General features: G+C 38.4%; 1 protein-coding gene and 1 long non-coding RNA gene across 6 annotated transcripts in view; one reads left to right on the top strand and one right to left on the bottom strand.

Annotated features, from left to right (window-relative positions):
* LOC137195853 (uncharacterized) overlaps positions 1-27,097 on the top strand; it is a 198,116-nt gene that overhangs the window by 26,271 nt on the left and 144,748 nt on the right. For both annotated transcript variants that reach the window (XR_010931176.1, XR_010931175.1), the window contains exon 3: positions 11,640-11,828. This is a non-coding gene — a long non-coding RNA (uncharacterized lncRNA). The remainder of the gene's footprint in view (positions 1-11,639; positions 11,829-27,097) is intronic.
* gabrg2 (gamma-aminobutyric acid type A receptor subunit gamma2) overlaps positions 24,202-27,097 on the bottom strand; it is a 55,555-nt gene continuing 52,659 nt past the window's right edge. For 2 of the 4 annotated variants that reach the window (XM_067608506.1, XM_067608504.1), the window contains one exon: positions 24,202-26,903. In XM_067608506.1, coding sequence (XP_067464607.1) covers positions 26,622-26,903 — 282 coding nt within the window. In that variant the 3' untranslated portion in view covers positions 24,202-26,621. The remainder of the gene's footprint in view (positions 26,904-27,097) is intronic. The other 2 variants (XM_067608505.1, XM_067608507.1) reach the window with 1 other exon arrangement.

Here is a 27,097-nt window from a genome sequence, read left to right on the forward strand (position 1 = left end):
TCTATACTAAACAGAAATAAAACAAACTAGAGCATGACTTTAAATGTTAAAGTGTATAAATGCAGCCATTTACCATTTAAGTGTAGCCAAATTTGGGGGTTTTCCTAGTAACTCAGGGAGTTAATAGCTGTGCTTCAAAACTGCACAATCCATTATACAGCTGTCCATCCCATTCTTGCAACCACATGTATGCTAGCACGTTGCCCATGGGGAAAAAAAAAAAAAAAAAAGCTTTATGCCACAGTTGAAAGGGTTAAAAGGCCAATGTGATTTTCATTTATATGCATCTTTGTTGCGACAACATATATTGCCTTTAGTGCTCCAGTACCAGTTCCCATGTGTTACATATTAATAATTCAGTGTTGAGGTTCAGGTTTTGGGAAAAGGAAAATCAATAAACATTAATGTTACATGAAAGAGCATTCAATAGCGTCTGCCTGTTCAGTGACATGGCTTTGGGGAAAACAAAAGCTCTTTACAATTACATGTACATGAGGTAACACTGTCTGTACAGTGACTGGAGAGTTATTACATTAAACATGGCACTAATTTCTGAAATGTGTTCTCTGTCATATTGAGATTATCTCTCCTTGTATTTCAGTGCTTCCCCTATGTGCATTCTGCAGTGGCGCACCACCGCGGCAGAATGAAGATATATATATATACACACACACACACACACATAAAAAAATAAAATAAAAAATACCCCTCTAACCCTCCTCCCATGGGGGTTGCATGAGGGTTGGTGGTGGTGGTGTGTCTTCCTCAAGCTCGGGTCCTCTACCAGAGGCCTTGGAGTTTGAGGGTTCTGCGCAGTATCTCAGCATGAACAGCACGCCCAAGCTGATCCCACAAGTGTTCAATGGGGTTGAGGTCAGGACTGCTGGCAGGCCATTCCATCCTCTCCACTCCCAAATTCTGGACGTAGTCTCTGATAAACCCCGCTGGGAACTTGTCCACCATTTGCTGAGTTTAGTAAGAATTTGGTTTCTTGCAAACCACTTGATTGTTTTTATCATTGGGCCACTGAAGGTGTAGTGCCCCAATATGCACCATATTGGGGCACTACACCTTCAGTGGCCCAGAGAATGAACCATCCTAGATGCAGATGTCTTCCATTTAGAACTAGGAGAAGGATGGCTGAGCTGTGCTGCTAACACTGGACCAGACCATTGCCACTCTCAAGTTCATCACTGGCTTAGTGTTAGCCTGAAGAATGGGTGCAGAATGTTAGATGCTTTGCTAGCTAAGCTACAAAAAATGATAGCAACTCAGGCACAACTGACCAGTATAGGCTCCACATTAGTGTTATATCAGTTGCTGACACGGCGCATGACAAATGAACTGACATGACCTGGCTGCTGATTTGTGCCTGTTGAATCTCAGTTTCACTTTGACATTGTCTGAAATGTTGTGATCTTCATAATGCCACCCAATGAACCACTTGTATCTACATGCTAGCTCTTGTGGAAGTGGCAGTCCTCCTGCAATGCCAGCTGGTATGTTTGTAGAATCGACTGCAGTGTATCTTCAAAAATCGAAACCTTCTGTCAACTCAGACAAACCCCATTGGGAAAGATCAGGCTCTCTAGTAGGCACAGGTCTCTTTGTAATACTCACAAAAGCTTGTCTCATAATAAGAAAGCGGGTATCCAGCGAATATCCCGCTGCCACAGAAAATACAAAATTGAGTAATATCAAGCACTTCTCTTATGACCAGAATGGGATGTCTCTCTGTGTTTGTGTGTCAGGACAAAGGAACAGGAGGAAGGGAGGAAAAACTGGTCTTTTGAGTCAAGTCTGGATATAGATAGTATAGATAGTGGGGTGGGGAGAGATCCATTTATTTTGCTGGTGGTTGCAGGTGTCCCTTCATATTTATACAGTGATGATCACTGGAGAGAGACCTGGTGATACCATCAAGAAAGTATTTTGTATTCACAAAATGAAACTGTTATGGGATACATACATCTCTGGTTATGAGGTGCGTGGCCTTAAAAACGACATGGGAAATGAAATAAAGCCCATACACTGAAATGGCTCTGCATGATATGACAAGCCTGTGTTCCCCATTCTGAATGAAATCATACTGTCGATTCCCACAGAAGAATTTATATTACTGTTTGATAAAATGTTTGGACAAGCATGCTCCACTATAAGAAGGCCTGATAAGAAAGAATAAAATATACAAATATCTGCAAGAATAGGCTGCAGAATGCATGCAAAACATAAATTACATATTGTTGCTCTTACTTACACAATTTTTCTTGCCAATGGTAGTGTTTTTACACTGGCAGTGAGGCTCAGTTCCTTGTAGTACTGAGAGACCACAGCTTGCTGCACTGTTACTCCATTGATGTCCTGTTTGCTAACATGCCTGCCTCCTACCATAGAATGGCCAAATAAGGCCATCTATCTTAGTCCAAGTGAAAACTTTTAGCCAGGTCAGTGGCAGCAGTGGCAACCAGCCAGCTGTTCACATCAGATCATTAGTGCCAGGAGCCTGACTTTGATCTCTGTGGAAGGATTGAACTTACAGCATCCGTGTTCCTGCACAGCGGCCCCCTGTAGCTCTCTCACCCAAACACCTAGACACACACTTGCAAGCACACGCACACCCTCACATCTGTAGGGCGGAGTAAAGGCTCTGACAGCTTCACTGAACAAGCAGTATCCCTGTGCTAGTTGGCTCTAGCTTTAGGCCAAGACAGGTGGTGTGTGAATGAGTGTGTGTGTGTATATGTTAACAAGGTTCAGGGACTCTCTTCTCTGATGTCTTGTTTCTCCTCTTTCATATCTCTCATTCTGTATAACTTTAAATCTTTTGGCATAACACTCAAAGTTCCAATAAAGGTCAATATTACCACTTACGAGACATTGTCATTTTTGGATTGTGTTATGTATCACATATTTAAAATCAAGCCAAAATGGTTATTGCAGTCATTCTTGAGTGCATCTATCTGAACTTCTGTACCATTTGTCAACTTTAGTTTGCAATGTTATTGAACATAGCAACATCTTACAAGAATTAATTTTTCACATAAATTTTCACTAGGATGTAGTTTTTCCTGCGTATGTGAGAGCTGTTTAAGGACTGTATGTGACATTTAGGGTCAGTAGGATGCATTTATTTTCAATGCAATAGAAGGTTAGACTAAAGAGCGCTAGAGACCAGAATAATTGTACTTCTAGCTTCTGTGGCATTGCTGTATCTCTTTTCAGTAATGTGTTTTAGTATGGATTTTTAAACTTTTTCCATGTTTTAGCACAGAAACATCAGCATCAGAAACTACAGTTCCATGAGTCTTAGACATACAGTGCATAGATTTATCTGCTCGTTCCAATGATTCTCTGAAGCATAATTATACATATATTGAGTAAAATATCAAACACATTTCACTATGAATGAACATATCACTCATGAAATATTTTCTTTAAAATGTTTTAATGTACACAAGAATTTGAAATAAGTTTCTGCCAATCTGAACAATGGCCTTGTGATGACCCACAGGTAGGTCAGATGTGGGGTGTAAGATAAAGGATAATTCAGTTTTCCCAGACGTGACGGGAACAGGACAACTTAAGGGCAACTTTAAGACAGCTGTTGACTTGGGCTAATTCTCATGTCTCTTCCAAATGCCATTGCCTCCAGCAATAATACAGGCAGTAATATGATTCACTCAGCTACCCACCAGGTGCTGTAGCAAAGGTGGCTTGAGAGCCAAGGAAGCAACAGGAATCTAAGAGGTGTATTGGTATTGAGATATGAGTCATTGCTTGCCTTCTGGATGTGCTGAATGTTTTTCCCAGAGGGGTGGCTGTGAATGCTGGAAGCAAATGCACCTTCGCATCTCCAGCCCTAGCTGCCGCCAAAGGCATGAAAGCATGATAATACAAGGTTGGTGACTTCCTAGGGGAATCAGTGAGAGGCTGTATATTGAGAGGGCAGGGACTGCTATATTGCTGTTGTTTGTGATTACTTGCATTTTGTCGGAATCCACAGAGAGTTGGACGAAATAGAACCCAACTAAAAAAAACATGCAACAAGCATGTGACAAGAAAATAAATTAGATTTAAGAGGTTAGTAGCAATATATGGTGCCATTTTTAGCCATATTTCAACTGTGAGTTAGGTATTTTAATTATACACAGTATCAGAATAGTTGAGAACACCTTGGATAAAATAAATTGTTGTTATTTATGTTTCAAGTAAAGATCAGAAGACAATTTGACAGCCTTTTACAAGTGGAGTTTTCTTTTAAAATATTGGTGGTAGTACATAACTTGTTTATATTTCTGAGATGGCTGGCAAGAGGATAAACACCTACTTCTATGGCTCACAGTGACAACAAAGCAATCAATTACAGCCAGCCATATTAATATTCAGTGTAGGGATGGGAGGGACACATTTAATGTATAAACAGACTAATGGAGCCACCAGTAATGATGATTTTTCTCCACAGATGAGAAGGAACATTTTTCCAGCAATTTCCTTTCATTATAGTGTTAGTAAATATATATGTAGAAAGAGTTTGTGGAGTTAAAGAATGAGTGACACACAAAGACTGGTGTTGTGAGGATAAATTGACGCAAGAGTGTTTAATCACTGGCTTTTTAAAAAAGCATCAATCACACTCCCTGCATTGGAAGAGTCAGCAGAATTCTTGTTTGAGAAAGTTCACAAAACAGTCCACCGCCTTCATCTCCCCACTTCACTGTCTTCCTCCTCGACATCAGAGATGAATCAAGCTATCGAAAACAAAACAAACAAAAAACAACCAAGCTGACCAACAAAACTAAATATTTAGTATGCCATATTGCATATATAAAGAACCAGTAGTGCTTATACATGGAATAATTACAGCACTGACTAACAATTTATCTTGTGACAGAGAACCAGTGAAGTGGTTTCTCTTCATTTCATGAGACTAAAACATTTTCACAGATAAATTAATTTTCTTTTATTATTTTATCATTATAATGTACAGTTTTCCAGCTGTAACTGTACCCTTGAAAGAGTCATTCCATTGAGAAGGTGGTGAAAGCCTTTGATAAAGATCGCCGGACAGTAGAGGTCGTCCTTATATAGTGTTTATAAGATTTTTCTAAGATGTTGGTAGTTTTTTTGTCTGGAATAAGTTATTGTTAGGTAATCCAGTTTGTTCACCATGTGCATAAAATCCGTTCAGCTGAAAAGGAATTCAATGGTAAAAATTTCCCAAAATGTATAGGTAAAACCAAGGTAGTTAGCAGGATTATCTGGACAGCGCTTGTTTTAGTAGTAGGCCAAAGGATCGCTTTGGAAAGGGGAACAGGCCAGTGAAACACATACATATAGAAAAAAGAAAATCTATCTCCCTTAAAACTCCCCAAGAGGGGTTAAGTAGATGCGAGAAAAGAAGAATACAATGCAGGGAATATTAAAAGGTAATGTCTGTCAGCGTGCACCGGAGGGGCCAAAACCCACCATTATCACAAAGTCTCATTGGAGAAAAGGGAGAGACAATGAGATAAAAGGGAAAGTAGTGTAACATTTCAATAAGATTTGCATCATTTCCCTTTTCTGTGGGGTAGGCAGGAAGCTTAGTTATAAGAAACAATGCAGCAACACAAGTCCTTGACTCCACAGTGACACCAAACTTAAGTCGTGAAATGATGCTGTTTGACATCAGGTGTAATGAACACACAATGTGACTGCAATGTTCATTTGTAAAGACATGCAGTCAAATTATCAAGTCATTGTTCAATATAACAGTGAAATAGTGAACAGAAGATAATTGTGACATATAGCCTACCTTACGGGAAAAGATGTAACTGGTGTTGCTTTTGCAGACAGAATTTTTTTCTTGAAAAGGTGACTATTGCAGATAGAATTGCATCAAATAATACATCTGGCAACAAATACTTTCTACATGTTGCTGCCTTTGCACTATTAATGTTACACTTATTACATCTCCCCTCTATGTAGATAATGTGTAGTCATGAAATGTCACTGACCAACCATGCTGTTGAATTATTATTTTTTTCTTTGTTATTTTTTTCAAACACATGATCGTCCAAAACAGTGAAATAATGCTGTTTTCACATGCGGTAAATACTCTACAGTCAGTTACCTGTTTCAGTCTGGCTGATGTGTCTGCTCTCTGCCATTCACTGAACACAGCTGAGCCCCATCCACAGCAAGCAGGTGGACTGCAGATTCAGAGTTTAATTGGGGGCTAATGTCTAGCAAAACAGTGGCTAGTCATGTGACTAGCGGGTCATTAGGTCATTTAAATACCTGTTCTGTCTTAGAAAACCTTGGGGGGAGGGGGAGTTAAAGATGTTCTCCCCTCACTTAGTTACAGAAAATGTGCCCTTGAGCAATGGATTTAACCTGCAACTGTAGAAGTCAAACAGTGAAGACTTATGGTTGCACTTGGCAGCTGCTAGGAGTGAATGGGAAATAACTGTATGGAAGTAAAGCTATAGTGCTAACCTTCGGTCTTAAGTTTTTTCCCTTGGTGTGAAACGGATCACAAAACTCACAATTAGGATCATATCATTGTTTTGAGTCTCAGATCATTTTTCAGGTCAGCAAAAAGAAGGGAGACAAATATAACTTCGCTTTTTATTCTGTAAAACACCTGAAGCAAGGAACTAATGGTCTGAGATAAAAACAACATTCAAGATGTCCGATGTTTAAATAAAAATCTTAAAATATATAAAATATGCATTACTCAATTGTTAAAGGGAAATCTGAGGTATGATACCTTCTTCTTTTCAACATGGTGACTGAAAAAAATTGCATGTGTCACATCATCAAAACTTGATAATAACTGACAAACATGAACACACATCTTGTCCTGCAGCTTAGCTTGTTGAACGAGCCACTCAGCAAACATTCCCCGGGGAAAAGTGCACTGCTAATTGCAGTTAGCAGCTAGATAGCTAATTGGCCACTCGGCGGAGGCACAAAAAACAGCAAGTAAACATACCTGCAAATGTCACTTCGGACCCGTTAGATGCTGATTTGGTTGTTGGTCTTCAAAATCCTTGTTAGCAACACACTGTCTGTCCATGACTTGTAGCTACAGCAGTTTGTTTACTTTGTATACAATTAGACATTAAATTTCACAATTAATCTGCAGCTCACATGTGTGCTGAACCATAGGGGGGCGATCCATATGGTTCACGGATCAACTATGTTCTTTTACACCGCTATTTTCCCACAAGGAAAACGACAGTAACAAAAAAACAGGTAGACAAACAAAAAACCCAAAACAAATGTCATGTTTCTTCCTAACAGGATGGAAATTACTTCCTTTGTAACCACTCTTAATTGCTGCTTAACATTTAAGCATTTGGTTATGTAATCAGCTAGTAGTAGCTAGTGATAGTGATAACAAGTTGTTTTGTTAAGTCAGTGTTTTGTTTGGAGTCAGAGAATTGAGCTTATTAATGTTAAATTTGACAGTGCAAAATTATGGATCGGCCCTCCCTCTACAGTTTCTCATGGAGTCAGACACTAAACCTCTAACTAGTCCAGCTCATCTGTTCACAGTAGCGAAGTACGGCTCTATTGGCAGCTTCCAGGTATGGATGTGGACCTAGATGAATGTAAATAGAGTTGGTGGAAAAGCAAGCATGCTCTGTCAACTTTCTGTGACTTTCAGCAGAATTGTGTTATCCTCTGTTATATAATGTTGGCTAGAATATTCATTTTAGTTGTTTCAAGCAATGCAAATATGAGCTGAAGTTTAATGCTTGTTGGTCGTGCATGACAAAACATGCTTTAACAGCTGGCTCATTCAATTTTCATCAAACTTTTTTGGTTTAGTTGTCTTCTCTTTTACTCTCTAATTTTCATGCTTGCTTTGAGGCTATATTTTCACTCATATTATCACTCAGAATTGTTTGATATATTGCTGAAGAATATGTTTGGTAGAAATGGATTTCTCGATTAAACACAGTGTTTATCTGACCTGACCTACAAAGTTAATATAAAAGCAGTTATGAAACATAAAACACCTGTACTTGTTGGTCCATACCAGGTGGGGGTAAACATCTGTTTGAAAAAGTTCAAATTCAACAACCCTAATCCTTTTTGCATGCTTCCATGGGTTTTTCAGTTTACACACCCTATTTCACACAAAAAACAAAATGCACATGGGCAAACTGTAGGACATTAATGTAATTCAATTACACCAAGTCATACCAATTGTTTTTTAGAGTTATGTAAAACTTGTTTTGTTCTCAACAGACTTATTTTAAAAGGTTCATCAGGTACAAAGCAGCTTACCTCCAAATAGCACAATAATTCACCGTTTTTGATCTGTACACACTATATATTTTTTCACTTAGGTCTTCTAAACATTGAAGAGAAGATCAAGCTTTTTGACACTGCGAGTGTCAAGCATACAGAATAACCGGAGAAAAAAAAATCAAGAAATGAATCAAAACAAATCTGATTAAACTCACATTAGCATCTAAAGTAATCTCATCAATCAATGCTGCATTCCTGAGCATACTCCTAAAGGCCATCTTATGCCCGAGGATTCTGTCAATTTATTTTTAGGTTGAGAGTAAATAATTAAATAAAAACCTCCTTAAACCCCTGACCTTTTGTCAATGCCCATGATTTATCCTCTGACTTGACACAGACAGTCATTTGAATTCAATGACTGTGCTCATCCCAACATCTGCTGTGACATTTATATTTATAAATGATTATATCGGACAGCTGACAACATTTTTCACTCATGACTGTGACAGCGGCTTCAAGATTTGAATGAGGGATAGATCACCAGTGACTTGTTGACCTTGGTGGTGGTGTTGTCTCATCATTCATATTTTGCTTTTTGCTAAATTTGCTAAAGGTCCAGACAGAGAAAAAAAATCCATGATACATATGCGCATATGCACACAAACACACACAGAGTTAGGTCACTGAAGGGGGCATTGCTTTAATTCATATTTATCCCTTAAGGCTCATGCTAATCTTAACCATAACTGACACATACCTTAACATGACACCAATGAAAACATATATCCATACACTTTCTAAAGTGCTTATCCTGTTCCAGGGTTGTGAGGTTGCTGGAGCCTATTCCAGCATGTACTGTGCGAGAGGTGGCATACATCTTAGATAGGTTGCTAGTCTATCACAGGATTAACAGCTATAGAACCACATTCACTTGAATGTGAACCACATTCACAATTACTGTTACTTTAGAGCTTACAGTTCACCGAGCTTACGTGTCTATGGGGAAAAACCAATGCATACATTGGGAGAACATGCAAACCTTCCTGCTGTTGGGTGGCAAGGCTCTGCTGAATGTAATGAATTAAAACTGAAGACACACTTGTCCCAGGTTAGACAATAGTTCAGAATTAAACACATGCACACAGATACACACAACAAATACTCATACTTACACAACATAGCAGGCCTGGTAGGAAATAGACTATCTAGCCGTTATATAAGCAGCCCGTGTTCCAGATGCCGTCCCCCTCATTTCCCTCCCTGCCAGGCCAAATTGCAGGACAGGAAATTCCTGGAAGATGCTAGTCTACATTTGAACATCACATTGATAATAATACTTCTAGGCATGCATCAGTGCTTGTGTATGTGTGTGAGTTTTATTTATGGTATATGGAGTGTGCAGGCATGCGTATTTGATCTAAATTATAACTGTAGAATGTAGATGTCCCTACTATAATAGAAAAGCTGAAAGGGTGATCATTCATTATGTTATGCCCATTAGGAAATCAATGAATTGTCATGCGTTTGCGTATGCATGTTTGTCTAAGCTAATGTACTGGATGAATTGATCATATATCCATATGTGCATGATTGCCAGCAAGTGTGTGTATAGAACAGTCTGTAGTGCCCAATCCTTTTACCTTTGGAGAGGCAAAGGGGCTACACTCATCTTTTCCTGTGTTGTCTAGGGGGAGGGGTGCTGTCGGAGTGGTTATGAGGCCCTGTCTGAGCACTGTACCTATGTGCTTAACAGCAATTTTAGGTATTTTGCCCCTTTGGTGTCTCTGGATGGGGTTCCAAAGAGGATGCGACGCTGCCGGAGGACTTAACTGCTCATGTGGGTAGAGACAGGGACACTTGGAGAGGGTAATTAGGGAGAAAGGGCCTGTCTGATCTGAACCTGGGTGGTCTCTTGTTATTGGATTTCTGTGCTTCCATAAGATACTTCATAAGTCTGTCAGGTACCAGTATATTTCTTGCCAAGAATGATATAACTTTGTAGTTGTATCATATCATGTGTCATCTATCATTATTATACAGTGCTGTGCAAATGTTTTAGGCACTTTCGATGTTTAGATTATTATCCATAATGCAGTACCATCAGGGAGGCCTCTGATCTGTCACAAATTTATTCTGCAGCATGACAATAACCGCAAACATACAACCAGAATCAAAAATAACAATTTTTATCAACAAGAAGAAGGAGTCCTGCATCAGATGATATGGCCCCCCACAGAGCCCTGATCTCAACATCATTGAGTCAGTCAGGGATTACACAAAGAGACAAAAACAACTGAGACAGCATAAATCCACAGAAGAACTGTGGCAAGTTCTCCAAGATGCTTCTAACAACCTTAGGAGAATTAGCGCTATTTTAAAGGAAAAGCGTGGTGATTTAGATTTTTTCTCTTTACTATACTTTGTATGAAGTTAATTGATAAATAAAAACAATTTATAGTATTCTTTCTGTAAGCATGCTCACTTAGTACAGTACCTGTTGTCTGGTGGACAAGGTTGGCCTCAAAGAGATTCTCGCAAACACTTAAGGAATTCCTGAACCCAGTTGATGCACACTTATTGGAAAAGCCCTCTCAAAGAGATGCTAAAAGGCTCTAATGGGACAGTTCTAATGGACTAACAGACTAAGTTGATATTGTTTTAAATAAAAAAGGGACTAGGAGGTATGTTCCCCCTTTTTTGGAAAGGGGGAACCACACTGTTTAGACATCACGGTGCTTGAAAAGAAGCTTGACCAGTTGTAAAACCTTTGAGTGAGGGGGAGCATTGCAAAGTCTGTCCTGTCCATGGAACAATGGAGCGGCTCATTACTACTTATCAAAAGACTGAAATCAATGATACAAGACTGCATATTTAAGGAGCTCGTAGTGCATTGCATTGAAAGGAGACAGCTGAGGTGGTTCAGGCATCTGATCAGGATGCCTCCTGACCCCTGTGGAGGTAGTCTGGGGACATGCAACTGGGGCAGACCCACAACATGCTGGAGGGATTATTTGTCACCTGACTTGGGAACAACTCAAGAACCTCCAGGGGTCCCTGGAGGAGGTGTCTGGGGTGGGCATCTTACCTATTTGTCACTTACTTGACCCATATTCAGACAAGCAATTGATTATGGATGGATGGATGAAAGTGAACACAGAGATAACATATTGTTGTAATATTTTTGTCACTGGTGATACATTCTCCCAGTGTCTTGACATCCAATCTAATGTTTCCACCTATTAAACAATGTAATGATTTGGAGTGAATGTATTCTGTATGTATATATTATTGTAAAAAGCCTTTATATATTCAAACATTTTCTGTATGTCAAAGCATATAGGCAATGTACTTTTGCAGTATGTTAAAGCCTGTGTCTTGTCTGTTTTCCCCCTCAGCTATGTGCTTGGTTGAGTCACTGGGACCTGGGGGGACTGGACAGCCAGTGGAGGCGATGTCTAAGGCACGCGACCATGGGCCTTCAGCCCTCTGGGTAGAGAGAAATCCAGTTTTCTCGACTAGACAGGTCTGAAGCTGGAGCGACATCGCCTCAGGGAGCCCAGGCAGGGACGGTCACATGGAGGGAGGTAATGTCAAGGGCAGTGTGGTGGAGAAGTGTGCTCTAAGAGTATAGTTGTGGATGTGCATACACAGCAACACCTCTCAAGTGGAAATATGCAGATACATACATTGCACATCAACAAAATAATGTGTCTCACTGAAAGGGTTAGCTTGTGTTTATAAATAGAGTTTTAGCTACTTGATGGTAAGCTTTGTTGAAAAGCATACATATACAGAAAATATTGTGTACATATATCTCTATAGTATACACAAAAAAGGACAAAATCAAATTCAACCTCCATTTCACACTCTGAGGATGGCTCACCATGTAAGCAACTGATGCATCTGTCTTAGTACGTTCTCTATATTGACAGAGTTTTGAGGCTATGCTTAGCCGGTGCTGTTTTATGAAATTGTTGAAAGCAAGACTACCTTACAGTCACGACAGTGCTCACTGGTTTACATTTTAGAAGTTCAAACAAACCCTTTGTATGACCAGCCTCTGAACCAAGCCTAGACCTGATAGATCAGCCCATCTACTCAGCTGATGGATTAGAAAAGGCAGCTGCCGAAGGTGAGATAAGCCGTAGAATGTGTTTGTGTGTGTGTGTTTGCTTGCAGTGAATGTAGTGTAAAAGTAAATGTGTGGCTTAAAGTGTAAATAATTTAATTAAATACTCCTCAACTGGTAGATGAATTTAAATCTGCATTAAAAAAAAAGGATGTTTAATGTGGTTAAAGCAGAAACGTCGGTAAAGCAGTCTGCATTCATCTATAAATGATGAGTGATTTTTAAATTATCTGTTGTCCATAGCTGATTTATTCTGAATGAAAACCTTGTCCTTCAGTTCATTAAATCCCTGCTGCCATGTAACGACATATAAATTAATATATTTGCAGTCTAAGATTTGAGAAGTGACATTATGCAAGGCCCTCCGCTCTGTCTCCCTGTTTCCTGAATCACATGCGAAAAACCCCAGGCTGCTATAAAAAAAAAAAAATCAAACACACCTTTACACACATCAAACTGGTTGGTTATAACTTTGTATTTTGCCTGCGGGAAACATCGGATTAACAAGGCTCATCGATCCTGTGTGTCATTTTTCAGAAAAAGTGGCGTTTTAATGTTTTGTTCTTGAAATGCATTACAGCACAAACACTGCTGTCAAATCAATTACAATATGATGTGTTCATCTAGGAAATGAGATAGCATCAGAATGATGCGATCATATATGCCTAAACTGCTTCACAAACATTTTTGTTTTTTATTTCTATCATTATTGTACTATAATAAACTGTAAAAAAAAAATAACACACAATATGCCTCTGGCTGCAGATTTGTGGTGCTGTGTATTCACATTGCAACACTCTGCAACTATTCTGTATCTCTGCATGGTAACAGTGTGGTTTAAGTTAGGGAAAGATTATGGTTATGGCTAATAAACTATAGTTAAGGTATGGCTAGGGGTAGGCATAAAACACTTGGTTGATGCAAATGCATGATGATCCTGTATTGGTACTGAACGTTAGCACCAGATGTGGTCTTAAAATTTAGGGATACTGGGCTAAAAAGGGAAGCATGAGAGAAGGTTAACCTTGGTCAGTCCTACTTTTGGCACGGAGTACTTGCTTATAGTTGTCCCATGTACTGAAATGAGAGAAAACAAATCAACAGCATTACATTAAGCTGTGGAGAGACTTTATTTATACCCTATTTAGTGATTTAGATGTTAAAATGGGTGTAAGTTTTTCATTTAGCAAATTCACAGCATTCACAGATAAACCATCCAAGCATCACATTTTCTGTAAATTGGCTGTAAATCCACACAGTCCTAGAGGACTAATTTTAATAAGGTTAGGGTTCCATATTTTTTATTGTGTCTGTGAAGAACATCCTCATCACCATTTCTGTTTGTTTTTTATATTTGTGTGTGTGTGTGTGTGTGTGTGTGTGTGTGCGTGTGTGTGTGTGTGTGTGTGTGTGTGTCGTAGGATATATAAACAGCTCTCAAACGTCTCACTGTCACAGCACGTTTGACTCTCTCCAACAATTTATAACCTAGTACAAGGTGATGTGGTTGTGTTGCGGGGAGGAAATGTGTATAACATCGTGTCACTCCTGTCTGCACGCTCCATCAATCCTGTCAAAGCTCATTGCCACAGTTCATCTTGAAACCAAACTGTGAAACAGGCCTGGTAATGGTATTGGCTTGACTTATCAGGCTTTGATTATGTCTGATAGTCACTCAATGCTGCGCAAACAATGATGTGAGGGGCCTGGCCCTCATGCTCCCCTCAGTCTTTTTTCATTACTCATAAATATCAATGACACATATTTAGTAAGGACACAAAAACATGATGCTGCATCACAGAAAATCAAAATGTGAGGATACCTGGAAGACCAGAGAGTGTAGATGAGAGTAGACTGAGGGCAACTGTGTAAAGTGTAGATAATTTGAAATCACAAGCAAAATTCTTAAATCTTTTATCATGGCTTTAAAACTAATATTTTTTTATAGGGAATGCAAAGTAGTTTCTAAATAAGGAATGCCTTATCTGGGGAGTTACGCAAAGCAACAGAGTGTTCTAATTTCACAGATTTAGTCACAGTGAAGAAGTCAGTCAGTGTGAGAGATTTAAACATCTCTACACCTGCAGCATTTTCTCCCTGCAGGGCGAGCATGCTAATAAGGAAGAGAGTAGATGCATGTGGTCCATGGGACTCTGAGGGGTAGTAGGAAAGTGGAATTATTCACAACAAAGGAAGGTGAATAACTTTTAGTTTCCCAGTATGGCTAATAATCTTGTGAGAGTGATAGCATAAGTGACTTCTGACAGGACTGTTGTGGGTCATAATGCCACTTCATAACTTCTTTAATGCCCAATGTATTTTTATGTCTCTCTCTTAATGACTCCTGCTTCTCGCCCCTGCTAGTCGTTCTGAGTCGCCTTTTTTTAACAAAAAGCTTCTTCTTCTTCTTCTCCTTCTTCTCCTTCTTCTTCTTCTCCTTCTTCTCCTTCTTCTTCTTCTTCTTCTTCTTCTTAGATTTCAAAGTTTCAAACTGTTGATTAACTCAACTGGTGATGCCCTTCAACATAGGTCCTTCTTGTGGCAACCTAAATGCTAGCTCATATGGAGAAAAAACTCTAATTTGTAGGGCTGAACGATGAATCCTAATGTTTTTTTTCCTTCACACAATGTCAAACTATTTCCACCTTTGCTTCCAACAGACAGGAGTCATAATTTGGTCAAAAAATCGGTCAGCCCTACTACTGAGCCATACTGCACCTGCCACTGAGCTGCCGCTATTGCCGTGATATAAATAAACATGGATGAATACCATGAAATCCCATTTGAAGTTGGTCAAAACCAGCCAACCATTCATCTATAATATATGTTATAATCTGAAATCAAATGTGCATGTTTCCCAGCCTCCTGCTCCCCAGTGTTCTCCTGTGTGCAACACCTGAGGCTTCCTTGAAAGAACTGAGACCTTAAAATAACTTGTTTTATATAGGAAATGTTGAAGACTTCAGCCCCAGCAACAACTCGACAACTTCACCTCCACCTCATACCTCAGATATGATGAATCTTTAATAATCCTCGAGGGGAAACTTGCTCACCTGTATCAGCAAATAGCAACAGAATACAGCAACAAAGAGTAGAATAAAAACAGAAAAAGATAGAAGGAGGAGAAGGATGGAAAACTTTTTGATCTTACTTTCTAAAAAAAGTTTGGAGAAGAGCACTAGTACCATTCCGAAATACTGCTGTACTGTGTGCTTAAGAAAATATGTATTGCAAAGTAGTTTGTTTATACTGTACATTGCTTGTGTTCCAGTTTGGATAAGGTGAGGGTTGTTTGGGAAGAGACATAGTGCTGTCTTGTGACTGCTGGCAAAAGTGTGATTTAAGCTGCAAGTTGCACCTTGGAGGGCTCAGAAGAAGGTGATAACTTTAGAGGGTGAAGGATATATTTCAGCTCAGGATGCAGTACAGTCCTTGTTCTCACCTCTGCCACTGCCTGTGGGGTGTCTAAGCTCAGCCCAACAACAGATTCAGAGTTTTGCACTACTCTGGTAGCCCTGTGTGCCTCACAAAACTGATGCTGGCTCCCCAGCACACCAACACAAAAAAGATTAGCCATTACAAATTGGTAGAACAAAGGGCCTCTTCCTCTTGACGTGGTGTGCAAGTGGTATATCGATCCAGATTTATCCTCTTGGCCTTAGGTGACCTACTGTATATGGCATTGTATTGCATTTCAGCTGTTGTGTGTTTTTCACCAGCATCTAATGTGTAAATGTTCTGCTTTAAAGTAAGATACTAGCTGATGCCATTTTAGACTAGAGAGAACCTATGACTTGTCTTTCTACAGGTCTGTTTTTTTTATTGAGAAATGTTGTATTATAGTCTAATACTGGAAGCATCACTAATATTTGATATTTGATGTGGTGAATAAAAAACAAGCAAAGAAAACGTGTATGTTCAGTTAATTAAAATCTACCGAGCACTGGAGGGACATGGAGAGAAAAAAAAAAATATGGAGGCCACGTTGCACTACATCGAGTGCTCAAAATGCCATTGTGTGCACACAAGATACAATTTGTTCCCACGTTTTGATTAATTCGTGCACACAAGATAGTACAATTAGTTCCCACGTTTTGGTTAATTTGTGTGCAAGAGATAAGTGTATATACAGAGAGCCAGCACAACAGACCAGCCTTTCTCCTTGAAGCATGAAGTGCAGTGCACCTCCTTCAACTATCGGGTGTCAGACTGTGGCTGCCCACTGCTCCTAAATAGTTAGGATGGGTATATAGTATAACAATATAATAGGATGGGTAAGGATAGGATGCAGAGTGTAAATTCCTGGTATGTAAAATGTACTCGGAAAATAATGAGATTCTGATGCTAACAGGATGGTGAATGGATTTCTGTCAAGTGTCAACTGCTAAGAGACAGAGATGTTACTGAGGGGTTGCATAAAGGGTCAGTATAAAATAAATAAGGAATTTTTTCAATTGTGAATCATACAAAGCTTCTCTAGTGGAAATTTAGATCTGGAAATGAGCATAATAGGTCCTCTATAATGTCTCATCAGCCACAGTACATACATGAACATTTGATATTATACAGTGTATCTCCAGCCTTCACAATAGCACTTTATATAGATCTTTTTTGTGTATTTTTTCCTGGTATCTAAAATAATATAAATCTATTAATCAAACCTAAACTTCAAAACATTTCCAAAGCTTCAGGAAGGTCAGATGAAACGCACAGGGTAACTTAACTGAAGGGCTGCGGGATGCCTACAGTGTGCAGCTTTAAACATCAAGGGTCATTGAGCTTAAGTTGCCCATAAAACCTGTGCTTTATGGTGCTTTAACTTCCTGTTAAATGTACCTTGTCTACAAAGTCATTGTCATTGTGCAAGGCTGTCATACTGTGTGAAATCTTAGCTCTTAACATATAAAAGAGAAGAGGATATAAGACTCTATGTGGGTCAGATTTGTGCTCAGCAAATGGTGAAAAAGAAAATCATGGTGCCAGTTCTTATGCTCAAATGCATTACATTTGTAATGCACTTTTAGCAAACAACATCAGCTGCTGCACTCTCCAGGTAATTTCAGTGGCATTGTAAAGGTACAAGTGCTTTCAATGCGAATTGTTTTTCTTTACTCTGAGTCACCAGAGGTTCAATTAGCAGCTAAAAATAAAGGGCTAGGGCTTTGCAAACCTGAAAACACCACAAGCATTCTCTTTGAACTTAGAACAACAAGATGGTATTTAAGGCTATATATTTGACTGTCAGGTTTCCCAGCCTATCACAGTCAGCCCAAGTGGTTGCCTCTTGCTCACAGCTCCACAGGCTCCTTTCTCCTCCCATTTCACAAAATTTGGATTGCAGTAATTTAATAACTGGTAAAATCACCGTGGATAACACTCAAATCAAAGCTTCACAATGTCTCCTCAGAAACCTTGGGGGTTTTTTGCAATGTTTCTCAATGTGTATGATCATGTAACCGTGTCTCCTACTGATTACTGTATGTACATATTTAACTATTCTGCATTAGTGATTTATGTTCAGTGGTAGTCAGTAATGATTTATGTTCAGTGTCGGAAGTCGTGTGATAATCATATTCCAAAGGTTCTTAGTATAAAATAATATGAAAAAATATGTAGAAGAAATGGAGATTAGGCAAATTACAGATGACAAGGTCCAACCTCCTGGTTACTATGTTAAAAATGATAAGCAATGAAAAAAAAATGTGCAGAAAGGTGCACATACATTACAACATGTATGTGCACGGACATGTAAGCATGGTGAACGGACATGTAAGCAGATGCAGCAGCTTTACTTGTGCAACATTTTTATTTAACCATGACCCAGTCTTCCCTTAATCAGTAGCTGCAAAAGCTCAAATATGTTAAATTAATGCTAATTACATCATTATAATATATCGGGTTGACAATGCTACTGCTGCCTAACTTCAGCGCTTCACTAACAATATGTTCACATTCATTTTAACTGGTTGATTGCTTACATTTTCACAGCATACTAACAACAAATACCTCATCATCTCTACTTTTTTTTCCAAAATTAGAGGGCATGAGGCTTTGACTTTACCTGAATTATATGTTGTTTGCTCTACACGGTATGCTGTATGAGTAACCAAATGAAAAAAATACCATTTAATATTTTGCAAATGATATATTTGCAGTATGAACATACTGTCTGATATGCCAAGGGAAAAACATAATCTATTCAGCAATATGTGTCCCACAAAACATATTTTCATTGACCCAAATAACTGCATATGGAGCATAATTTACTGGAAATATGGTTGTGGTCATGACCTAACAACAATAAGTAAATAAAAAACAGTATTTATCTTTTTTTTTTTCCTAGAAGAGGAACATAATGAAAATAGTTATCGTTTGGATCAGTAATCAGTAATCACTGTAAAAAATCCTGTGCTATTTTGGACCAGACTGCAGACAGTTGCAGCTGTAAAGAGTAGAGCTGGGTGGTAATTTAAAAACAAGAATGTCAGAGGTTTCTACAGGCATTAGTCTTTCTGCTAATTACTGAAGTAAAAAAAAAAAAAAAATCAAATCTCCTCTTTTTTGTCTTTACTTACGCTTGTTCTCTTTGGCCTTTTGAAGTTGGGGATATTAAACATCATTATGAGATGCGGGACTTTAATGGTTTTACAGTGGTTTCTCATTGGATAAATTCAATTTATCCACTGAGAAACTTCCACATATGGGACTTCAGAAGTAAACAAATAAAATTAAAGTTTTATCCCTTTTAGTAGTGTCAGAAATTACAAAAATGGATGTTTGTGTGTGTGAGCGTGTCTTTGTGGTCCAGTCATCTTGTGGGGACTCACCTCCCTTACAAAAAGCAAGTCCCCTTACCATAAATCATTAATTTTAGGGTTAAGACTTGTTTAAAGTTAAGGTAAGTTTAGGGTTATATTATGGTTAAGGTAAGGGTTCGGGTTAGGCATGTGGTGGTTATGGTTAAGGTTAGGATAACTCTCCGGGAAGTGAATGTAAGTCAGTGTAATGCCTTCTGAAGTGATGGAAACATGACTGCGTGCGTGTGCGTGTATGTGTGTGTGTGTGCGCATGCATGTACATACTCGGTAGTATCTGTGCATTTATGATCCTATTCACCATCTGCCTGCGATGATTGTGGATTGGTGTATCTTGACAGTAAGCTCTGGTAATTAATCCCTGTTTATACAGAATGTCTTGGCTAAAGGAAGAAGTTATGCAACCATCCCTCTGTTACCCTGCTCACACTTACTGAGCCCAAGCAGATTACATTTGAGCTGTTAATGAGGGGTGCAGAAAACCAGCCAGAAACATGCATGCACAGTTAAATACATGTCACAAACATAGGCGGGAAACATCAGTAAAACTCCAGTTGGAAAATACCTGGCATCACATACACAGATAGCGGTGGTCACACCCACCAACCTTCAGTGCCAGCGCAGGGGGCATAGTCAAAATTAATGTTAAAGGTCAAATTATTTTATGGCTGACATTTTACAGCGTGCATCATTGATTGAACAGTTCAAAAGTCCTTATGTCATCTCTAATGAAGTCTGTGGTATGTTGATATAACAGGATATCTTCAGTATTATGACTTTTTAAACATTTCTTTTAAAAAGAAGTCACTATCAAAGGCATCATCAAAGTACTCAGTGGCTACAGTTTATTGATAGGTGTGACGGAATCAATGGTGATAACTGCCTAGTGAGATTTTGTATGTAAAATTCACTATTAAATGGATCTACAGAAGTCGTACAGCGAGATCATATCAAATGAAAGTTAGCTGGCTGAGCTACTGTATTTGTCCCTTTCCTTGAACTCCCCTTTAAATATTCCATATGCCTCTTGAATCAACAGTCTACTCATCCATGTTTTGTTAGTATATGTCTGAAATCCTTCTGCAATCTCCTTACAGAGCATACTGTGGGTTAACGACACGTTACCCTTACTTGTCACGCATGTGCTCATATAGGATTTTGTTTGCTTAGGTTTGGTATAATCTGTTTGAAATAGTGTGTGAGAGAATGATTCATTAAATACATGTACTGTCCGAAACTGCAATTATGTGTAAAGAGTAATTAGCAAGATGGCAGTGTTGCTGGGTTCAAACTATATGCCTCTGCAAGTTATGAATTTATGTGACAATGTATAATGTTTGATCACACAGTTATCCACTGTGGGGGGCTCCAAATTAATTTCAAGCGGAATTGAATCAATACACATCACATGACGGTGATGATTGATTCAAAATAAACTATAGTGGCTGTTTTCATGGTAATGAAGGAGCGTGTCACCCAGTGTAACTGTGTGGCTCATTGATGTGTTTTTAGCCATGCTAGCAGCCTGGCTCTAGGGATGGCAGTGTCTGTCTCACAGTCGAGCCGTCCATCTCTTTGATCCAGACTGAATTGATTACTATGCAATTTTGTACAGACATTCATGGCTTCCGGATAATGAATCCGTCTGACTTTGATGATCCCCTGACTTTTCCTCCAGCGCCACCATCAGGTTGACATTTGAGCTTTTTAGTGAAATGTCTCAACAACTATTTGATTGACTGCTGTGATAATTTGTTTGGAAGGTGTGGCCTCTTTTTGCTCAATATTTCAGAGGGGGTAACTTTCAACATAACCCAGATTAAGAAATTCACAGGCACATGTTGTCCTTTCTCTCCTCTCTAAAATGTCATTTTAGTGACTGGACAATGAATTAACAAAAATTAAAAATGCGTCACCGTCTGCTCACACTTAATTTGTTTTCAGAATATATTTGACTTTCCTTTAGTTTACAGTTTTGTGATCATTTTCAACAATCTGTACACGATATTACTTTTTTATAATAAATATGAGCCAGTATATTAATATTTTGGATATTTCATTTCACATTGCGATGAGATCATGGAGGTGAAGCCCTAAAAAGTGAGCCATGTGTGGACTGCATTATTCATGCAGGACTCCCTGCACTCCCAGCTTTGCACTCGCTGAAGAGCTTGTACCTCAGCTGATGAAAGGGCTAGCTATGATGGCACGGTGCTGTGGAACATTGCAGACGGTTGTGTAATAATCAGAGGGATTCACTGGCTGTCCTTTGCAGCTGCCACCCTGCCCAGTGGAGGGAGACGTGCCAGTACAGGGGTCCATCAGCCAACTGCTGCTCTGTTTTAAGTGCACTTTTCTGGAAGGAAAGAGTCACTGAACAAGACTAGAACAGGATGTGCTATTCCTATAATAAAAAAACTGTCCTATTAAATGAAAATATGCTTCTGGTAGAGTTATGTCATGCTTAAACTAATGTCCTTAGCTGTTTCCCAAAAGCAGGTTAGCACTGAAATGACCTTTGTTTATATCAGACAAATCTGTGACACATGGTGTGCAATCATGCCTCAAAATTTTGCACTAAAAGTACACAGCACTGCAGGTGCAACATACTTTTTTCATATTAAAATCCTAACACAAATAACATTTACCATCTGCACCTTCAAAACCTGTGGTGGCTGTAGGGACGTTGGTTACTTCAGCTTCAGGAAAGATGTTTCAATGTTGACAGCTCATAAAGATGAGTGAAAAGTGCTTGGACGGCATCTACAAGAGGAACGAATTGTACAGTTGTAATTTCTAACATGTAATTAAAGTGAATATGACTCGTGAAGAACCATTCTTTGCCTGACAATAAGTTAAAATATTCTGTCCATGCCAGGACTGCTACTTGGTGCATTGTCTATTGTATGTTTTAATTGGATTAGATTTAATTAGATAACCAGATCAAATTAATTTATCTGTACTGGTACGTACTGTTCTGGGTGTAGTGGAGGGTAAACCAAGCTATTATTTGCCACCTTTCCATTCACAGCAGAATTAATCTGCACACTATTTAGCCTTTAGTAAGTGAGTTTTCTATTCATTACTACATTGTGGTGCTTAAGCAATGATTGTAGCTCTGATATTATAACTTCTAAACTCTCAATGGTTGGATTTCTACAAGAGTGACATCTTCTATTTGCATCAACCTCTCGTTTTCATCATACACATACACTGGGGTAGACTCTTGACAGGTTGACATCAACCTCAGTCAATAGCTTGACTCTGATATTACTGTTCACTGCTGTGTAGGTTCATAAAATAATGGAAATCAATTCGAAGTTGCATGGCAACAAAGGGTTAGTTTGTTAATATTAAGACTGCCTGCCACACTCTCTCCATTAGCTGAAAGAATGGCCATGAAATGTGGAGCCTAATTGTAATTTATAGCCATATAGTCCGTCACCTCTAGCAGGTTTTACCTCATAAACTCTGATGTTTTTAGTGAAACTCTGCAGGGGAATTACTGCTGTTGGACAGTCTGGGCTCCTGACAAGATGTCAAAGTGGACATATTTTACCCATAGACCATCTCATTACCACACACATCCACCTCACACCCTCCCAATTTTCTTTGGTAGTTAGTTTGAAGTTTTCTAAGTGCGTTATGCCACATGTAGTCATTCTGTAGAAATAAAAAAATAGAATGCCACTGAAATATTACTAATACAAGTACCAACAATAAATAATAATAATGAACCTACAGTATACACACTGATAAATGCAACCATTTTATTGTAAAATTCAACAGCTATGTGCAATTCCCTTATGAAAAGGATTTTTCCAGTACATGTATAGTATATTATGCAGACCTTAACAGAATTGATCAGTGCCCCTTTTATACAATACTCAAGAAATATACATAGATGGCAAACAACTAACATACTGTATGTATGAGAATCATATGAAATTTATTTTGTTCTTTGATACCCTTTACGGAGCTCTGTAATTCCAGTGCGTGTTATTTTCTCTTCTGCAGTTTGACAAAATACATAACAATAGAAAATATCTACATGTGCTGTTCACATATGTCTCATTTGTGGGTCCCAAAATAAATAAAATCACTTTGTCAAAAATAAGTACAATGAACTAAAAGCCCATGTAAATGCAAGCAAAGGACTGAGGCCAGATGAAACAATGTTCAAATTAGTCCCAATTCTTCAAAACATTCACCATGCACGCTACTGAATATAAACACGCTTCAGTACCTCCCCCACACCTTTATATCTCTGCATTTACAGTGGAGTGCGCAACAAATGTAAAAACAAATAATAAACAGTCTTTAACCTCATGAAAAAAGTTTTTCTGCACCACTGTTCAAACACAAGACATGCTGGTTTATCAGGATGATGGGTTTGTGTGAATCAGAACTGTCTTCCAGTTCACCCCGATACAGTAATTAGTTTTTAGCAGTCTTGTCTACATATGAAGACACACACAAGCACAAATTACATTGCTTGCTATGCTTGGTCAAACATAATTGTCCTCATGCTTTTGGTTCTGTATCGTTTGAAATTTGAATTTGAAAAAAAAAAAAAAACAAACAAAAAACCCCAATAACAACTAAAAAACACGTCTCCAGAGCACCTGCATATCCATGTCTGGGGGAAGATCAGTGTGGAAAACATTGGCTGTATAGAATTTTCTTCAAGAAAACACTCACACACACTTTAAGTTTTCTTCCACAAAGCAGCATAAATGGATTCACAAATGATATTATAGTTTGATATTCTCTATTGCATGTGTGTCAAGTTTGGCACTTTATAAGATGTAATCACTCTGTTTACACTTCTTTAAAACTACGAAACACTGATGATGACCAGTCTACGTTGCTATTGACACACGTACATCCTTGAAGATGTGAGAGGGTTATGTGCACACTGAAGACAGGTTTAGACTACTAAGTGGCAGCTTCGGAAACACAACAGGACCACCATTAAAATACAGAAGGGAAAGAACTCCAGGAAATATGAGATAATGTGGTAAATGCATATGTTAGTATCATAACTGATGCTTTATTAATCATGGCAAATATCAAGACCAATGAAAATCATTGTGGTGGTGGAAAAAAGTGGAAATAATTAATAGTCACTTAGACAAGCAAATGTTCTTCTTCTGGTGGCTCGGGAACGCTTTTTTGTGTTTTTTTTTTGTTGTTTTTTTTTTCCGCCCCTGAAAATATTTGTCTACTACTCAGAAGCTGCACAACAGATAATGTTGCAACTCACTAATTTAACAGATAAAACAGTTTGACAGGCCTTTGTGAGAGTAGTGTACATCGATCACAACATAGAAAACACAAGATAAATAAGCTCAAGCTCCATTGACACATCGACCAAAAATGTATCTTTGATATAAATGACAGCATTCTGTTTTTCTTTTCAGGGGCTGTATGAACATAAAATACAGTTTCTTTCAATAAAATAAATAAATAAATACCATCAATGAATAAATAAATAAATAAATACCCCTTCCCCAGAAGTAGTCTACATGGTCAGTCCAGCATAATACAAGAAGTCTAATATACTCTATGTTGATATACTGTAACAATGCTGAAATTACAAAATATATACCCTTTTACAAAATCCCAAGGGCTTGACAAGTGTTTTCCTCCTTTTATAATTTATGTACATAAACAATGTGATTTACATCCTTTCCGTGACAGATTACAAATCATACTGACGTCTCCGTTTGTTGCTTACTGGCATCTATCAAAATTGATCTGTTAGGGGTTGTATTTCATGTGCGTTACATGTTATCATACATAACATTTACAATTCAGATGCTTTCGCTGTGTTCTTTGTTCTCTTCACACAATATTACGGCATTAAAAGCAAATGAAAGCAAAGAGAGAAAAAAAAATGAAAATAATGAATTTCCGCTCAGTCCAGTGAATCAGTTTCCACAATGTTTACATTCTCGACGTGTTTCTTCTCAAAGAGCAAGGGAGTGAGATGCTTGATAATAAGGCTTACACATCTGTTCTTGACAAAAGCAGATGTTTTCTTTTTACTTGGATGGAGCTCTTTTTTTTTTGTTTCGGTTTTCATCTGAGAAGAATGACACATACGGTAGAACAAACCTTGTTCTACTGCAGAGATTTCAAAACTCCCTTTAGCTGTCTGTATTCACATTTGCATTTAAGTGTAGATTACTTTGAACTTTTCTTTTTGATGGTAAAACTGAACCTCTGGTTACGAAGGTCCTGTTATCACTATGCTGATGTATAGATTAAAGGGCAACCAAATGATTATTTTTTATAAGAAAACCTAACGTGTTTTAGTACAGTGTTTCCTGTAAAAGCTTCCATAACCAAAATATAAGCAGTGTGTCATTATGTAAATGCACACTTTTAACAGTAAATGGAGCAGAGGATGAGAGGTCAGTGTTGTCTATACTGTAAGCTAATGGCTGCGAGGGAAATTATTAAAACAGTTATCTGACCTGAAACTCTGAGCTGATCCACCCACTTGTATGCAAAGATGATTCCTCAACTTTAAAGGATAAACTGGGCACATTTTTATCATTTAATTTTCCAATTTTCCTATAAAAAAGTATAATTAAATCCTGAATGATAATCAACAGTGCTCATTTTTTTTTTGTTTCCATAGCCAACAATAGAAGACCATAAAACATGTTGATTTTTGGCCTGAAAGGTGCATGCAATAAATGTAAACCACTATGTAATAGTAAAATATATACAGTGTCTGTACAGTTGAGCATTGTCCATAAACAGCATCACCTCTCTCTCTGACCACACATGAAAAATGTGATGTTTAATTGTGCTAACACATTAGCTAAATAAATTAAAAATAAATTAGCATTATTACAATGAATTTCAATATCACTTTCTAACATTGCTCTATTAAAGTGCTTCAGATTTAGTGTTTTAGTATGTTAAGTGAAAAAAAGAAGTGGAAATAAATGATAAGACATAAATTATGTCATTCAGACTTTTCTGATAGGCATTTGATTTGATCTGAATTGCTTAAATTGTTAACTGTAGAAGGAAAGTACAGTATTTGTCTAAATATAAAGCATTGGTAAAGGTTCCATTCAGCAGAAATTAACAGGAAATTACAAATTAAAACAAACAAACTAAAAAAAAACAGAACTTAGATTCTTGTTAATTGCTCACACAATTAATGTTTTCACAACACATTTATACACCTCTTCATGCCAGTTAAATGTAATGCTACAACATTTGCAATGTCTGTCAAAGTTAAATAAATTGACTAAAATCCAAAGAGATCAAAACAAAGAAATGAAAGGAAAAGCTTTAAATCGAATCATTGGGTATTTCAGTGGGTCCCCTCTTTTAAAATGTCCCTTGCTGGCGCAGAGCATATGTAGAATGTAATGAGCTGTATGATAAGGCTGGATACATACCCGGGCCTAGAGATAGAGATATGACACCCAGTAGACCAGGTTGAAGAGACCAAATGCAGTGGGGAAGAAGATGCGTGCATACGAGTCTATCTTGGCGATGCGGATGTGCAACCTGCCGTGCCGCCAGGCTCCGGAGCGGCAGTCTTCGAAACAGCAGAAGAAGCTGGTGCAGTCCTTCCCGTCCAGACACTCGTAGCCGTACTCCTCGTCTCGCTCCTGCATGTGCGTGGCGTTGTTCATCTGAATGGCTGTGGCCGAGCGTGGGCGGATGTCTACCGTGGGTGTCTGCTTTTAACAGGACAAAATGACACAGTTAGCCACCAGAGCCCCAGAGTGCCATTATCAAGACCTCGCTAACATAACAGGGGATCTAATTTGAGCTGCCATTTTCTCTCTCCCACTTCATTTTTCGTCATTAGTCAGCGAAATGCAATTTGCACCTTCAACTTGCCAATGGACCCTTTTAATGTCAAGAAAATACA

The sequence above is a fragment of the Thunnus thynnus genome, chromosome 13, assembly GCF_963924715.1.
Source record: "Thunnus thynnus chromosome 13, fThuThy2.1, whole genome shotgun sequence".
NCBI lineage: Eukaryota > Metazoa > Chordata > Actinopteri > Scombriformes > Scombridae > Thunnus > Thunnus thynnus.